General features: G+C 40.6%; 1 protein-coding gene across 30 annotated transcripts in view; it reads left to right on the top strand.

Moving 5' to 3' along the window:
* MAGI1 (membrane associated guanylate kinase, WW and PDZ domain containing 1) overlaps positions 1-15797 on the top strand; it is a 554446-nt gene that overhangs the window by 288369 nt on the left and 250280 nt on the right. For all 30 annotated transcript variants that reach the window (XM_075938530.1, XM_075938537.1, XM_075938541.1 and 27 more), the window contains exon 2: positions 6955-7071. In XM_075938530.1, the coding sequence (XP_075794645.1) occupies positions 6955-7071 (117 nt within the window). The remainder of the gene's footprint in view (positions 1-6954; positions 7072-15797) is intronic.

Raw genomic sequence — 15797 nt, 5'->3', positions numbered from 1 at the left:
AAGGAGGGGGTGGAATCTCCATCCCTAGAGGTTTTTAAGTCTCAGCTTAACAAAGCCCTGGCTGGGATGATTTAGTTGGGATTGGTCCTGCTTTGGGCAGGGGGCTGGACTCGATGACTCCTGAGGTCTCTTCCAGCCCATGGATTGTATGTAGGCACTGATCTTACAGATCACCTATCCCAAATGTTCTTCTGTGCCCGCACAGAGCATACCTGAGTATTCAAGCCTATGGGAGCAAGGCCTTCATTGGCTCATTATTTCTAACAGAGAGCTAATATGAAATCACAAGTCAGAGCCTATTGCCAATTTACTCCAGTCTGTAGGGGCTACAGAAGCAAATAGGTGCTATGATAAATGATGATGTGGGGGAACTGGTTTGTTTCCAGCACGACCTCCATCAATCTGGGATTTGTGCGGGCTGTCGTTGGCACATAATAGCCAAGATTTGACTTTCGCACCTTAAGCAACAAATGGATGCAATCAAATAAGATCCCTGTCTAGGTGTGTTAAATATAAATCCTACACGCTAAGCAGAGTTTAAATAAATATTTCTTTAGTTATCCACGGAATAAAACTGGTTTAATTTTCTTGCACTAATAAAATGCTGTAGCAAGCAGTTTACCCAAAAAATGGTGGATTTATATGATGCCTTTACTTCGTGGGTGGCTGACGGAACACAAAATATATTGACTTTAGAAGCGGCATTGAGGTGACAGGTCTTTTACTCCATGATCTTACTTGGGCTTTTGCAAATGGATGATGAAAGGGAGCGAGCCAGTATATCAATTCACCTCTTATTTTGACCTCAGTGGATATTCTAAATTAAGAAAGTAGAATGGCACTGTTAGACATATTTGATTCTTCTTTTGCTTAAAAATAACCAGTCGTGGAATATTTCATTTTCCCAGTCTACAGCTTTCTCTTTCTCTCTGTCCCTCGTGACAAATAGCTGTTGGAACTGTGTTCAGAAATGACCTTAAAGCCACATCAGTAACAAAACTGTGGGCTGGCAGATGTGACATACTTGACTTACATAAATCACTCTCTTTTGTCATTGCTGGCATATGACCAGTGAGTGTTCTAATTATTGAATGGCTTTTATAGCCCCATTACTTATAATCACTTCTGGTGAGCAGCTGGAAGACCAGGATGGAGTAGAATGAAATGATATGGCGCAAAAAAATATTACCGTTTCTGTAACAGCTACTGGGATTAGGAAAACTTGATGACATGGCTAGGAGCACTTAGCTCTCATTTGGGGTCCTGAAATGTGTAGCTGCCTTGTGGACCTTGTCATGAGAAGGAATGCATTGGTAGGCACAGTAGCAAAATATGAATTCTTGCAGATATTGGCAAAATGTGTGTGTGCATCAGAAACCACGGTAGCTCTGAAGTAACAGGCGGAATTCACTGTTAGTAGGTTTCCCACCATCAGCTGATGATGAATCCTGTTAATTATTTATTTGCCTTGCGGTAATGGCCTGGGGCCCATGGATCCAGTATCCTATCGGAGAAGTTGTTGTGCAAATCCATTTGAAAAACAGCCCTTGCCCTTCCCTTCTCTCGCCCTTCCCCCCCTCCCCATTGTTAGATTTTAGTAGCATTGACATGGTTTGTAGTTTTGTTTTTCTGTAAAATTGTTTTTTTTCCAAACAACCTGGGTGAATTCTTTAAAAGATGAAGTTGTGGGGGACTGTCAGGGCACCTCCTCGTTCAGGACCACAGAAGGAGGGTATAGTCTCTATTGGTTAGAGCAACAGCCTTAGAATTTTTTTTTTAAAGTGAGTTGGGATGCATCACAGGTCGGGTGCCCAATTTGAGACCGTTTTTAAGGAGATGGCTTAACCCTCCCACTCCATCCCTGAGGTGCTGAGCATCCATCCTCTAAATATCAGGGCTCTTTAAGGCACCTCAGAATGGAGACCCAAAAAATACGTCACTTCTGTAAAATTAGACCACATATTCTGTGTCCCTGTTGCCACTGATTCTCACAAGTCTGCACCTTCTTCTAATCACCTGTGAAGCTGTGTTGCCATGCAGCTTAGAGGGAACACTGTGTAGAAACCGTTTTATGTTTAGCTAGAAGCCATCTTGTATAACAGAAACCATTTCAGCTTTTTTGCCTTTGCATGTAGACTAGAGTGAACTTTCTATCACCCCATGTGCTAGGCCAAGACAGATGTGCTATTGGAATGTGTTAATTGGGCTGGTTTAGATAGGAGAGGTACTCCCTCGTACCTGTCCGCCATCTTGTTGACAAGGCTTTATTTTTCCTAGCTTAATTGATGACTTCTGTAATTGGATGCCCTGACGTCAGACTGTCTGGTCAAGGGTATAAAGATACTAGGATTGATTGTATTAGGCAGCCTCACTGGGCCCGGCTCTGCTGGGACCACGTTTGGCTCACTTTGGTTTTATTGGCCAATAAAACTGTCTGTTTAGCCGCGTCAACTGAGTGAGGTTTTTGCTTCAACAACTGGTCTGCACCTCATTTTTCCTCTTCTGTAAAATGGGGCTAGTTCCCTGCTAACCAGAGTCACTTGTCTGTGTTAAAGTGCTTGGAGATCCTTGGATGGAAGCTGATGCATTGTGAACTGGGGATGTTCAGAAGCATTTACTATGGTATCTGTGCAGCCGCTACAAATCTTAGCGGTTAGGTCACCCGTGCTGCAGGCTCTGCAGTATAAACGTAGCTCTATGCTTTAGAGCCCACAGCTAAGTCTCCGTAGGAGCGGGGCCACCTTCCCCTGCCGGCCCAGTTTCTGGAGTGTAGGCTTCACTGCCCTAGCCTGGGCAGGCAGCTGAGTTTAACAGAAGCCATTAACTAATAAGCTTCAGCTTATCGGTTAAACAGTCGGTTAAACTCTTAACACCCCTATTGCAAACCAACTCGACTAATGCCTTTACCCTGCAATCCCAAAATGAAAGCCGTGCCTCTTGTCAGACTTTGCTTTCCCTCTCAGCATCAGGCTGCAAGAGAGAGATTCTTAACCTAGGTGACTTCATTGCCCTGTTACCGCTATAGTAAGGCCGTATAACTTCATCTTGCTTCATGGCACTGTTGTTTTGAAACTGCCTTTGTGGGCGTGTAAGAAACCCTCCATCAAGAAATCTCACCAAAGCGTAGAATTGGGTCGTGATACACCGCGGAAACGTGGACTTGTCGAGTTCAAAGCCATTACCCACTGTGAAACAGCAATCAGTAGTCTTTGCATATGTGCCTAAACATAAAATTGAGACTATGCGCTAGCATTTAAACCTGTTTACATGAGGTCTGTAATGCAGATCAGAGATCACTATTATACCTTGGCTGTGACCTTTCCTAATACATATGGTATTCGGCGCTCTAAGAATACAGTTGATGACCTGGATTATCTATAGCCATCTCGGAGAATTAATGGGGAGAAAACATCTTCAGTAATTGCTATACATCTTCAGGGCTATTAGTAGGGCCCAAGCTCACAGTGCATTTTGGTCCATTTCAGGCTCATAGGATTTTAAAATGTCATTATTTCAGATATTTCAGTCTGAAATGTCATGGTATTGGATATGTGAGGGTCCAGGCCCAAAATAGGGACTGAGGGAGGATCGCAAGGTTATTGTAGGGAGACTCCAGTATTGCTACCCTTATCTCTGTGCTGCTGCCTGCAGAGCTGGGTCCCCAGTTAGCAGCGGCTACTGTCTGGCCACCCAGCTCTGAAGGCACCAGCACAGAAATAAGGGTGGCATCAGGGCTGGCCCACAACATTTTGGTACCTGAGGTGAGGAGCTCAAATGATGCCCCCATGCACCTTGCTTGGGACAAAACTTAGAAAGTTCTCAATTCTCTGTGTCCTAGTGGCACCCCTTCTTCCCTCCCCACCCCCCGATACACACAGTCTGGCACCTGAGACGTCCGCCTCAGTTCGCCTCATGGTAAGGATAGCCCTGGGTGGCATGGTTTGGTATTGCTACCTTTCCTCCTGAGACCCCATTCCTTCTGAGGTGCAGAGCTGCCCCCGCCTCGCCTTGCCCTGTCGGCCCCATTGACTGTAGTGTGTAGATAGCAGCACAATAAAAACCGAGACAGACAGGCTCACACACCCCATGATCATTTATTATTGCTGGGATCAAACAAGTGTGAGCAATATTATTCCACCCACTGTGGTTTTTTTCTGTGTCACTATTCGGGTTCATTTTTGTCATTGAAAGTATAGCAGCGTTGGGAAGAAAACAGTTGAACTCTGGCTTTCCAAGATCATGAGTAACCAAACCAAGGTTGACATATAAGCCATTTAATCTAAAGTTTAGGAAAACTTATCAGGTGGCAGCTTCCTGAAAGGAGAAGGGGGGCGGGGGAGCGGGAGAGAGAAGTTGAGTCATATGCTGAAATTGCAAAAAATCAAAATTATAAATTCATTTTTGAAAATGGTTTATTTCTGAAACGGAATACAGTATAGTAGAAATGAAAATTTCCAATACATTTTGGTATAATTTTCGTTACAAAAATTTTTAAAAAAATCAACATTTGGAAAGAAGGTATTTCTGCGTTTAAAAAAAGAAATCCAAAACGTTGACTCAGAAGGAAGGGTATCATACTTTGATTATAAACGTATGTAGTTAGGAAGCCCAACACAACTGGACCTGGACTACTGCAACACAAATGATTGAATGTATAGTGCGTTCCAGAAGACAACCTGTATTACTTAATGCATGGAGTTTACAACATTGAAGTCCTCATAGAACACTATCGTATATTATAACCCACATATTTCTGTGATGTTTGTTGGTTGCTTATTCATAACCTTGTTAAATATTGGCTTGTTAGTGGAAAATAAGGATTAGCTGTGGATTTTGAAAAAGGAAAAATTCAGGGATTCATCGTTTAATGGTATGCCATCCATTAATCAAGGAAAATCTGCCTTTAGAAGTAAGAGGAAGAAATATTCCTTATGGTCAAATACACAGCTTTGAGAAGATCAATTGCTGAAGGTGAAATTACAATGGTGAAAAGTTAGCCACCTCTCTGTAAGCCATCCAGCAGAAAATCACTTTTAACTGGAAACTATTTCTTAGAAAAGTAGATGGTGATCCACCGATCTGCGTAGTGAGTGATATTTTCAGAACCAGTAATGAAAATATAATTATCTTCTTTAGTACTGATTTAATTTTTTCAGGTGCTTCTACAATGAACATATTTGGTCTTTGCTGACAGTTAGATGGAAATAAATGATAAAGCAGTGTATAGAGTTTAACAAACAAATATTCTAAAAAAAAACCCTAACAAACTATACTGATTCAGTACCATGCTTGAAAACTCATTAGTGAGAATTCAGCAGGATTGATAAAAATGGCTGCTTGTCACCTCTGAGAGCAGTTATTAATACCACAATTCTCTGAGTAGTGCTACTTACAACTGTAGAAGAGATGGTTGTTCCTAAATTAAGTGTTTCATGATCAGATTTAACTACAGTACATTAAGTTCTTACCAGTCTGCGAATGACTCTCTTATTAGAAAGTTCATACATGTATTGATTTGTAGCCATGAGTGTAAAAAGCCATATATGATTAATTTTCTTTATAAATGTGACATGCTGACACTACAGAATTTTCCTTGCTGTAATATCTTAGCTGTTGCATCAACATTCTCTTTCTCTGTAATAAATGTAACTATAAAAAAAAATTATCAATGTTCTTTGGGGAAGATCTCAAACAATTGTTTAAGTTTTATTGATGGAACTCTAGTTGGAGTTTGAAAAACCATTCTGATACGAACAGTTCTGTTAGAAAACTGTGTGGAGCTGCATTATGAATATAAGGTATTCCTTCCTTTCTGCCTATCACCTCCCAGAGCAGTTATTACAACAATTCATGTGGCCCATTGGGTTTCTGTGTGTGGCCTGTGAGGCATTTTGTTCACTGGTGCCCATGTGCAGGGTTTTCAGATTCCATTGGTTCCTGTTCACGTAGTTGTTATTTTCCTACCAGTATTACTAACATGACATGCATGTAAAGCAAGGCCAGATGAAATGAAGTGCATGCTGATTGCATACAATATTGACTTGTATGAGCCTTGTACTCCTCTGCATCCAATCAAAGTGCTACTATGATTCAGTCGGCCCATCCCGCAAATTCTAGATACATATGCAGTTAGCAAAGCTACCCTGACCTGGGAGTCCTGTATTTTGTCTTGATTACGACAGTCTTGTGGTCCATAGAGATGAGATGGAGGGCCACTCATATGGCTTACTCACTAACCTAGGTTGCCCAACACGGGTTCGGACCAAATGGGTCCTTCTGTATTTTCTGCTTTTCAAGATAGAATCACCAGTTTCCAAGATTTTTTTCTTCCTTGCCCAACTGCAACAGGACATTGGGAAATTTTCGAAAAGAAAAATTCTGAGGTTTGATTCTAAATGCCTTTTTCATTTAGAAATTTAAATTATAGTAAAAAAAATAAACAAAGGTCTAAATTGAAACAAAATATTTTTTTCATGAGAATTGATTTTTTTTTTAATATGTCAGCTAGTGTTTTCAAGATTTGAAATTTTTGTGCAGATTTGGGATTGGACAAATTTTCCCGTGAAGGGAAAGCAATTTCCTGCCCAGCTCTACCAGCTACTGCCTGACTGAGCACCTCTTAGCTGTGCATAGCGAGAAATAGATGTCCTTTCTTTTCATTTCTCTGTGTAGCTGGGAATAGAGGTGGTTAGGAACTTCCCATCAAAAATTTTTTTTGAGAAAATGTATTCTGTTCTACGTAGATTTTTATTTCTTGTTCATTATCGTGGTATTTGAGTCCTTTCCAATAATAACACATTAAACATCGTGACTTGGCATCTGACCCATAGTGTTGGTTCTCTCATCCTCTTCCCAGTGAGGGAAGTGTACATACCAGAGTGTCTTATTTTGGTAATACATTGGGGATTATTTATAGCTTTTTTTAAAAAACAAATTGCTATTTTCTCTTTGCAGGAAGTAGACTGAACAAAGATCTGAGGCATTATCTCAACCAGAGGTTTCAGAAAGGATCTCCAGATCACGAGCTGCAGCAAACAATTCGAGATAACCTTTACCGCCATGCTGTGCCTTGTAAGTAATGAAAAATTCCACTGGTAGTGTTCATATGATGAAATTCAATCTTTTTGGTGGTACCCATGAAGTGGTGCTGTGGACTGCTAGAGATGAGACCTGATTTACAGAGATGGGGCTCTTCTGTTGGTGACAGTGGGGAAGATATGCCTGATTCTTTGCTGACAAAGTAGTACTTGTGGATTGGCTCAGATTGGATGAGTAGTGCTTGTGGATTGGCTCAGATCGGGCTCAGATTGGATGGGTAGTTCCAGAATGGATTGTGGTCGGAAAAGGTTAAAAAAATTTTTTTTACAGTTGAGGGGAAAGGAAGTGAAATGGTAGGGATGAGCAAGGGAAAGACCAAGTTTGGTAGCGAAACCACTTTATCCTGGAGTTCTGATTTGCTGGTTGGTACTCCGGAAGAATCTCGTTTTGTCTTGCCGCATGTCACAGTTCCATTATGTATCAGTTATGTATGAATCATTTACATGTTAGTTGATGCCTTACATAAAGCCCGGGCAAACATTGTGCATTAATATCAGAGAATCTGTTTTCCTCCCCTAGTTCTATGGCTCAGTAACTTTGAATAAGAACAGGATCTATCTTTCTTCAATCTAATTTGCTCCTGCTACTTCTTGGAATTTTGCTTTTGCAAACCTTTTAATGACATCATTGCTTGTTGCAGTAGAAATGGGAAGAACTCACTAATGGGGGATCACTCTGAATGGAAGGAGAAAATAATCAATAGGAACAAACTCTTTAGAAAGAAACATTCCTTTTTCATACAGTTGTCAAGCTGGATTAAAAACAAAGGGAAAGCTTAAAAAATATTGAGAATTATTTTTCTCCCCCCACTTGGAAAGGTATTTTTTTGCTTATTTAAGATTCAGGAGAGGTGTATAACATTATTTAGATTTGCCCCAAGCTCAAATGGCTTGTTTGGCATTTAGGGAATGCTCCCTCCCCATCTCTCCTTGGCACTTCCTGCCTTAATTCAGAGACCATATTACAGGCAAAGATGCTTCCTGTCAATATGAATACACTCAGAGCATATGGGAAAAGTAATGACAGCTCTCCTAAGGTATGCGATTAGAATTTGAGCAAATATCTAAACCTTTGAGTATTTAAATGAATGGACAAACATGTATCATCTTTATAGGAGCAGCAGCTGATTTATCTACTGCAGAAACTTATAGAAACTTCTCTCCCTCAATGTTATCAAAGTCCACACTTGCTAATGGTTCCCATATAATGGTAGTTTGGATAACATGCCCATTTCCTTCATAAGGTCTTTAGATGAATTCCTAGCTAGTATAATGGATATCATTGTGTGGCAACAGTTTGGCCCACTGTTTGTCTCCATTAATGACCGTGGTTGAGTATTATGGATGCATTAATCTTATTTTATCAGTGGAAGGGAGGAACGAAAGTACTCTTTGAAATGGTATGCACAGGTATGAGAAATAAACACTGATTTGATTGAACACTTCCCTTATCCATTTTGTCACTCCAAAATGTGATTAATCTTTATGTTAGTGAGGTATGTCTACACAGCAGTGTTATTTCAGAACAGCTGATGTTATTCCGAAATAACAGTGCGCATCTACACTACAAGGCTTTATTTCGAAATAATGTTGAGCTGGAGGTGGTCTTACTCTGACTCGTGGTAACCCTCATGTCATGTGGAGTAAAGGAAGTGTAAGGAAGAATGTTCTTCTTTCGACTTGCTGCTGTGTAGACTGCGCCAAAAGCCAAATTAAGCTATTTCGACTTAAGCTACGCAATTGACGTGGCTGAGGTTATGTAGCTTAATTTGACTTTTTCTATGCTGTGTAGACATACCCTAGTTTGTCTGGCTGCAGTTTTTAAAGGATTGCTGAACAAGATGTAATCTAAGAATATGAATGGATGCAATTTTAGGCTCAGTAGCTGCAGAGTCCTGATGCTAATATCCTTCTGTCCCATGCATTTCTTTTTACTTCGATTCCAATTTCAGATGCAGTAAATAAAGAAAATGTGCAGAAGTTCGGTTGAAGCACTTTTCTGTGTTGCCAAGGTTACATTTTGAAAAGCTTTGTTGATTTGTTACTCAGATGTACTGAACTTGACTGTGAGTTAAACTGCTTGAATTTAAACTTACCGTGCTTTGATTTAAAATTGGGGCGGTGGAGAGGGAAGGGGGGGCAGAGTGAATTTTGCCTTTTAAAAATAACAGGGAGAGATGTGTGGTGTTCTGGTGTTCATCAGAGCATCTGTAATCATGTTCCAATTACGTAATAAACAGAAAAATCTGCAAAGGAGAGTTATTTATTACACACCTCTGTCCTTGCGGAGCTGTAAATCGGGTAACGCTTTATTTTTCCTCAGTGTGCTGTGGAAAGGAGATCAGTCAGAGAATTTTTGATATGATGTCTAACATGTGTGAATTTGAATGACCCCGCTGCATGCATGGTGGTTTGGGATGCTTTACACAGGTCTAGAGATTAATCTAGTTGCATATTCATACACTTTTTATTCCTTGGTACACATGACCAATAAATCCAGAGCTCTGGACCGATCTCTCATGCTAATGGATTATGAAGTCTTGTATTTTGAAAATGGAATTCCCTGCTGATTATCTGGTAAACATGCAACAAACACACAAGGTCATTCAGCCTGAGCTTGCTTGGACTGCCTGCTGCTTGTTGTTGCGCTAATATAAGGACTAAATGAAGTGATGATTAATTAATGGACAATGGAGAAGGAGGTGCAAACTGGCTCATACCTGTATGTCCTAGGACGTTAATACCAAACTGAAGAGACTCTTGTGGCTCAGCTCTGCTTAGGCTGCAAACAGTGCTCCAAAGGGGGGAAAAGGACTTTTATTTACCATGTTGCTTGTTAAACAGCACTTTAAACCTACCAGTGGTTTACAAACCACCCAGCACAACTAAATGAAATATTTTGTCTGCAGTAGAAGAAAACATGTGGTGTTATGAGCATGGCCTAGCATGCAGACCAGGATTGTTTCGTTTGTACTTCCCCATCTGCCCCTGTATTCATCTGTTATCTCTTGTTTTGTATTTGGATTGTCAGTTCTCTGGGGCAAGAATTGTTTTCTCTATGTGTACAGCACCTAACACAGCGGGGTCCTGGTCTAGGACGAGGGCTCTCTGGCGCTATGGCAGTACAAATGACCATCCTAAGTTGAGTAAATTTAAGGTAAAATTAGGGATGCCAGATGGTTGAAACCAAAATACCAACCCTCCCCCTAAAAAAAAAAACACCTGGAAAAAATTCTGTTGAAGGGGGGGGGGGGGAAGGGGAGGAGACCAAAGTTGTTGAGGGGGGCCGGAAAGGACTCCACGGACTTAAACCAAAGAAACAAATTAAAATAAAACAGAATTAAAACAGCATGTCCCCTTTAAGAGTGAGTGCAGGGGTAGGAACAGGGGAGTGGTAGAGCACTAAGACCCAGGGGAAGCATTGCTTCCCTTAGGTCTTTTGGCCGGTTGCCATTTTTTGCCGGCAGATTTACGGAACCAGGTAAGCATGGGGGCGGGGGGCTGGGGATGTTGGGGGCCGGAGAGGAGTTGGGGGTGTGTGAAGCCAGGCACTGAGTGTTTGTAGGGTTGCCAAGTGCCCGGCATTTTCATCTCCTGGCCAGGGAAAAATTCAGAAAATACTGGACATCTCAGGTGTCCGGTATTCTCTGAATTTTTTTTTTTTACCAGACAGGAGGTGAAAATACCTGAGATGTCCGGTATTTTCTGAATTTTTCCCTGGCCAGGAGATGAAAATGCTGGGCACCTGGAAACCCTACAGACACTCAGCATACCGGACTGTCTGGGTGAATACCGGACACCTGGCAACCCTAGGTAAAACTATAATCACAACAAGGCAAGGCAGTTTGTTGTTTTCACATTCGTTAGCAGGTTGAGCCAAACCTTATGGAGAGACTAGTTTTTAATTCAACCTGCTAGTCTTATGAAAACTGTATACTGACTCATCTTCCCAAGAAATGTACCACGAGTTAGCTAACTCCAGGTAAGACCATACCTCTTGTCTTCATGATGACAGGGGCACAGGGGGCTGGTGCATTGCAGTTCATATTTCACCTGTTGGAATGTGAAATGACAATCGCATGCCAAGAGAGAAGCAAAAATTCAGAGGTCAGACGGCTTGGCAAATGGCTCCCTGAGCACAGGGGCTACTTTGTAAAGAAACGGGGCCTTGATATTCACATTTAAAGCGCAATGTATAAAAGCAAACGCAGCCACCCACACCATTTGTTGTGTATTTAAAATAGGCAGGCTACCAGCTGAGCTCTTGAAAGGACATCTGTAAATGCACGCCTAAATGTTACCTCAGGAGCCGATAGTGAAGCCAGAATGCCAGACTTGTTGTGGTCAACCTCCATAACAAACAGTTGCTCTTTATTTTCTACTACCCTCTCTAACAAGACCCTGGCCTGCAACTTCTTTCTACTACCGTCAAGCTCTATTTTCTTCTCAGTTTTTAGTGAATAGCAGATGTGATAGACCTTCCTATGGCCCTAGGCCTCTGAATTCAAAATTTGTACAATTTGAGGGCTTTATATTTGCCTGGTATGCACAAATATGCCAGCTTCATTTTGAAAAGGCACTGGGCCCAATTTAATCCTGGAAGGATAGGGCGGAAGTGGGTGAAGAAGACATGACACAACACTCAGGGTATGGCTAGACTACAAGAGTTTTTCCAGGATATCGGAGGTATCCCAGAAAAACTCTTCCGTATCCAGGGATGCGTTTGCTCTTCTGCTTTTTTTTTTTTCTGGAAGAGCAAACACGCTCTTTCAGAACCCCCGTATTCCTCATTTAACGAGGAATAAGGGGCTTCGGAAAGAGGGGGGTTTTTCCTGACATTTGGCCCTGTCTAGATGGGTTTTCGAAAGAAGTCAGACTGCACAAGTTTTTGCTGTAGTGTAGGCACACCCAAAGTTGGTATGCTACCTCTTTTAGCACATAATTTTAGATCTAGGCCCTTTTCCTGCATAGCACATTTTTCCAGAAGGGTTTTTTAAAGCTCTGCTTGAGTACTTTGTTTTGTAGTTGTCAGTTTTATAAAATAAATACGTGGGAGGTGTGTGTTTGTGTGTGTGAGTGTATAAGGTTAGACAGGTCTGTTTCATGTCTTCTAGTCATTCTCTGTAGCAGCCAAACCTCCCAGAGTTCAGTTTTTCCTATGTTTTGAATCCCAAAGAATCCACTCCAATTGACCTTGAAGATACCACGTAGAGATGGAAAGAAATAGATGAATGACATTGGAATAAGCGTTTAACAGAATGCTAACGAGACTTGGAAAGCCCGCACCAGTTACATTCATTCATCTGGTTTGTTTAGGCTCTCCTAAATTTTGGGGGAACTTGAGAAAGAGGACCTCTGTTCCAAGCGAGTGCCTCACGGCTGTGAAAGGAAATGTTCCACTCTAAAGGCAGGCCAGTAACATAGACAAGAAACGGAGATGTCCGTCAGAGAAGAGAAGTTATGAAATGGTTATAGAGGGCCACATTCCGTTCTGAGGTGAATGGGCTCTGTGGTAGCCAAACAGGCTTATCTAATAATTACAATTCTGTGCATGTTCTTCCCAGCACGTGGTATGTAGTTGATTGGTAGGAACTTCAGGTTCAAGCCTGGATTTAAAACAAATTTTACAAGTGAAAATGAGTTTGGCACATTCTGATCCCCCATGGATATTTATTCTCAGCACAGGGCAAACCACTACATTTCTGTTCAGTGGCGAGAATGCGTAGGTGGGCCGGATTCTTGGCTGTCTGTTGGCAAAGCTTGCAGAGCAGCTGCCTGGCAATGTCTAGGTGTCACTGATGAAGGCTTTTGCTTTCATTACCACCAGAGGAACCCAGAGTATTTCAGAAAAGAAGGCAAATAAAAGTGGTAGAAATACTCACAAGCCGTATTTCTGATTCACCTGGATTTAAGCACAACTCAACTGATTTTTCTTAAAAATGAACGGTCATTATGATTCATATAATGCCACTTGTGTGTGTCAGGTAATTTTTGGAATCAAACTAAAAGACCTGTAAAATATGAGTAGACGTATTTGTTACGCTCGGGTTCTTAAAAGTGGCACTTTCTGATTTATTTTAGTTGCTGGTTTTTTAAAGATAAACAGAATTGCTGACAGTCCAAGTTATTTCCTTTCAGAAGCAGTAAGTCAAGGTTTATATAAGCAAATGTTCTTTTAATTATCAAAAGCCTTCAAGAATTGGAGCATTGCTTATGATTATGTAAATAGCTTTCTGTGCCTTTGCTATTATATGCATACGTGTAAATCTACTCTGTAATAAAAAAGTTGCAGTGTCCATGACTATGAAAGTCTTCTTTTCAAAGTGTGGATGAATGCCAGTGTGAACAAGGTGCCCCAGCATAGAAAAAGTAATTAATTATTTCACAGGATTTGTCCCAGTTATAAAACAGTTTCCAAAAAATTGAAAAATTTCACTGTATCCTTATCACCTGTTAATGTCTGTAAAGTTCAGTTTCATTCTATTGCATTCTCTGGAGAGTATTGTTTAATCTGTTTTCAGTGTACTCTTTCAGCATCCTTGAATATGTTCACTCAGCATGTATAAATTATTATTTTTTTATTACTATGCAATTTTTCTATACTGTGCACAATAGATATGCAGGAAAAAAAGTCTAGTCCATTCAGAATATCCTTGTCACTATATTTTTGAGCATTGCTGATCCCCAAAATATTAAAAATTTCAGGGAGAGAATGATTGCAAATATTAACATTAGCAACATTTTGTAGGTTAGTTTATTTGTATATATCATTGTTTCTTTCATCTGAGAGACCTTTTTTCATCTGGTCTCTCCTTTTAAATCCCTACACATTTTAAACCAATAGAACTGTTGGGTGATCTTTAGGTGTAGAAATAAAAACTTGTAGGGTGGCTAATATTTCTCCATCTCTGTGCCTTGTTTAGATGTAGCTTTTTTTTATTTCAAAGAGACACAGTACAGAATCCTCAAGAGACATCCAAAACCAGTACAATACAAAGCAGAAATTCAAGCAGTACATGTTTCATTCTTGTAGACTCTCCCATGCCCTTTGCTAAGCAAGATCTGGATGGTTCATACAGGAAGAGATTTCCTGTTTTGTTTCCTTTTTCTTTTTTTTTCTTTTAAATTAATACCTGGTGTACGTTATGTTGCCTTTTCCATTTTGGGTGCTGTGGATTCACATGATTGTTTTGTACATCTGTAGGGTATCTGAAGTGGCTGGAAATTCTAAAATATTTGAAGGCTGTGAATCTGCAGAAAAGCACAGCAAATCTGTAAATTAAAGCCCAACAGCTACTGCTCAAGTATAGTAGAGACCTGTGACTTACTTCAGAAGCCATCTTGATTGTCAATGAGAAGAGTCCCATGTATTTACGCACTTTCACAATTTAAACTGTGGAAGAAAAGAACCACAACATCCCCAAAGCCCAACAATGATAAATTGGAGAACAGTATTGATGGGAGACATTGGGTCAGAGGTGTCAAGGATGTTCCCCATTCTGGCACTCTGAGTGCAGAATGTGGGGGTCTGCAAGAGCCCTTAAAATATCTTTCTGTTAAGGGTTTCTGTTTAAAAAAACTCCTCAAGGTCACAGACTCCCTGACCTTGTGTGGTATGCTGCCACCACCTAAATGCAAAAACCCCATGAAGCCAGGAACATGCACGCGAGAACTTCTCCCTATGGGGTAACCCCAGCCTTAAGGAGATAGCTTGAAAACAAACTATAATCTCGTTATAGCTAACCTTTACTTTCATGTACATGGGCACAGAAATTGAGTATTTAAATATTAACAAAATAAAGAAGATATATTTGGTAAAGCATACTTGGTTGCTAGATGTTGCAGTGCAGCCAAAAAAAGCAGATTATAGCACAGAGAATTGCTTCCTCGTGGTTCAGTGTCCATTATAGTGTATAAGGGGTGGGATTAAATTAGCACAAAGAAGTCCCACAAACCAAGAAAACAAAGAAAATAACCTGATCATGTCTAACTAAACATTCCCTTTTCTACTTACATCTCCGTTGTTCCAAAGTTTAGGGTGTTTTTTTTTTTTTTTTTTTTTTTTTAAGATATGGACATTGCTGAGAAATCCATGCCTTATACCTCCTTAGTCCATTTCTCCCCCAGCTCCTCTCTAAACTCATACAAAGAAGACTCAAACAGGCAAAACCTCTTTCATTTAAAAAATCTCTCACTCTTCTTCCTTGGCTTTCCTGGCTCCCTGCCAACACTTCCTGGATACCCACTGTTCTGGATTTAACCCTTTAGTTACTGAATGCTGGGATGTTTAGAAAAAGGTAGCACCCCCTCCCATCCATCACAAGAGGTAATATAGGAACCATTTGGATAAAATGAACATACAGGTTTTTCATGTAAAGTCTCAATTCCTCAAGTGTGTCTTTCACAACGGCTGACATAACCTGGGTTTTCATTTTGTCAGTGTGTTTGGTTTCTCTAGCCTAACTATAAAACATGTGTTGAAGTTTTATAGCTGTACTGAGCAGAATTTGCTCTGTGTTTCACCATGATGAAACAATCCAATAGCATGAAAGGTCAGTATTTAGAATAAATGGAATAGTCAAAAGAGGGTAAATATTCTTTAACGCTATTCTTTTGCTCAGCTTGAATGTTCATGACAGTTGAGTGTTTTGTGATAAATTTGTTCAGACACAGAGTTACTGGAAAAGTCCCCCACTCCAA

Source organism: Pelodiscus sinensis, chromosome 11, assembly GCF_049634645.1.
Source record: "Pelodiscus sinensis isolate JC-2024 chromosome 11, ASM4963464v1, whole genome shotgun sequence".
Taxonomy (NCBI): domain Eukaryota; kingdom Metazoa; phylum Chordata; order Testudines; family Trionychidae; genus Pelodiscus; species Pelodiscus sinensis.
Note: the sequence above shows the minus strand (reverse complement) of the source record. Positions and strands in the feature narration are given on the sequence as shown.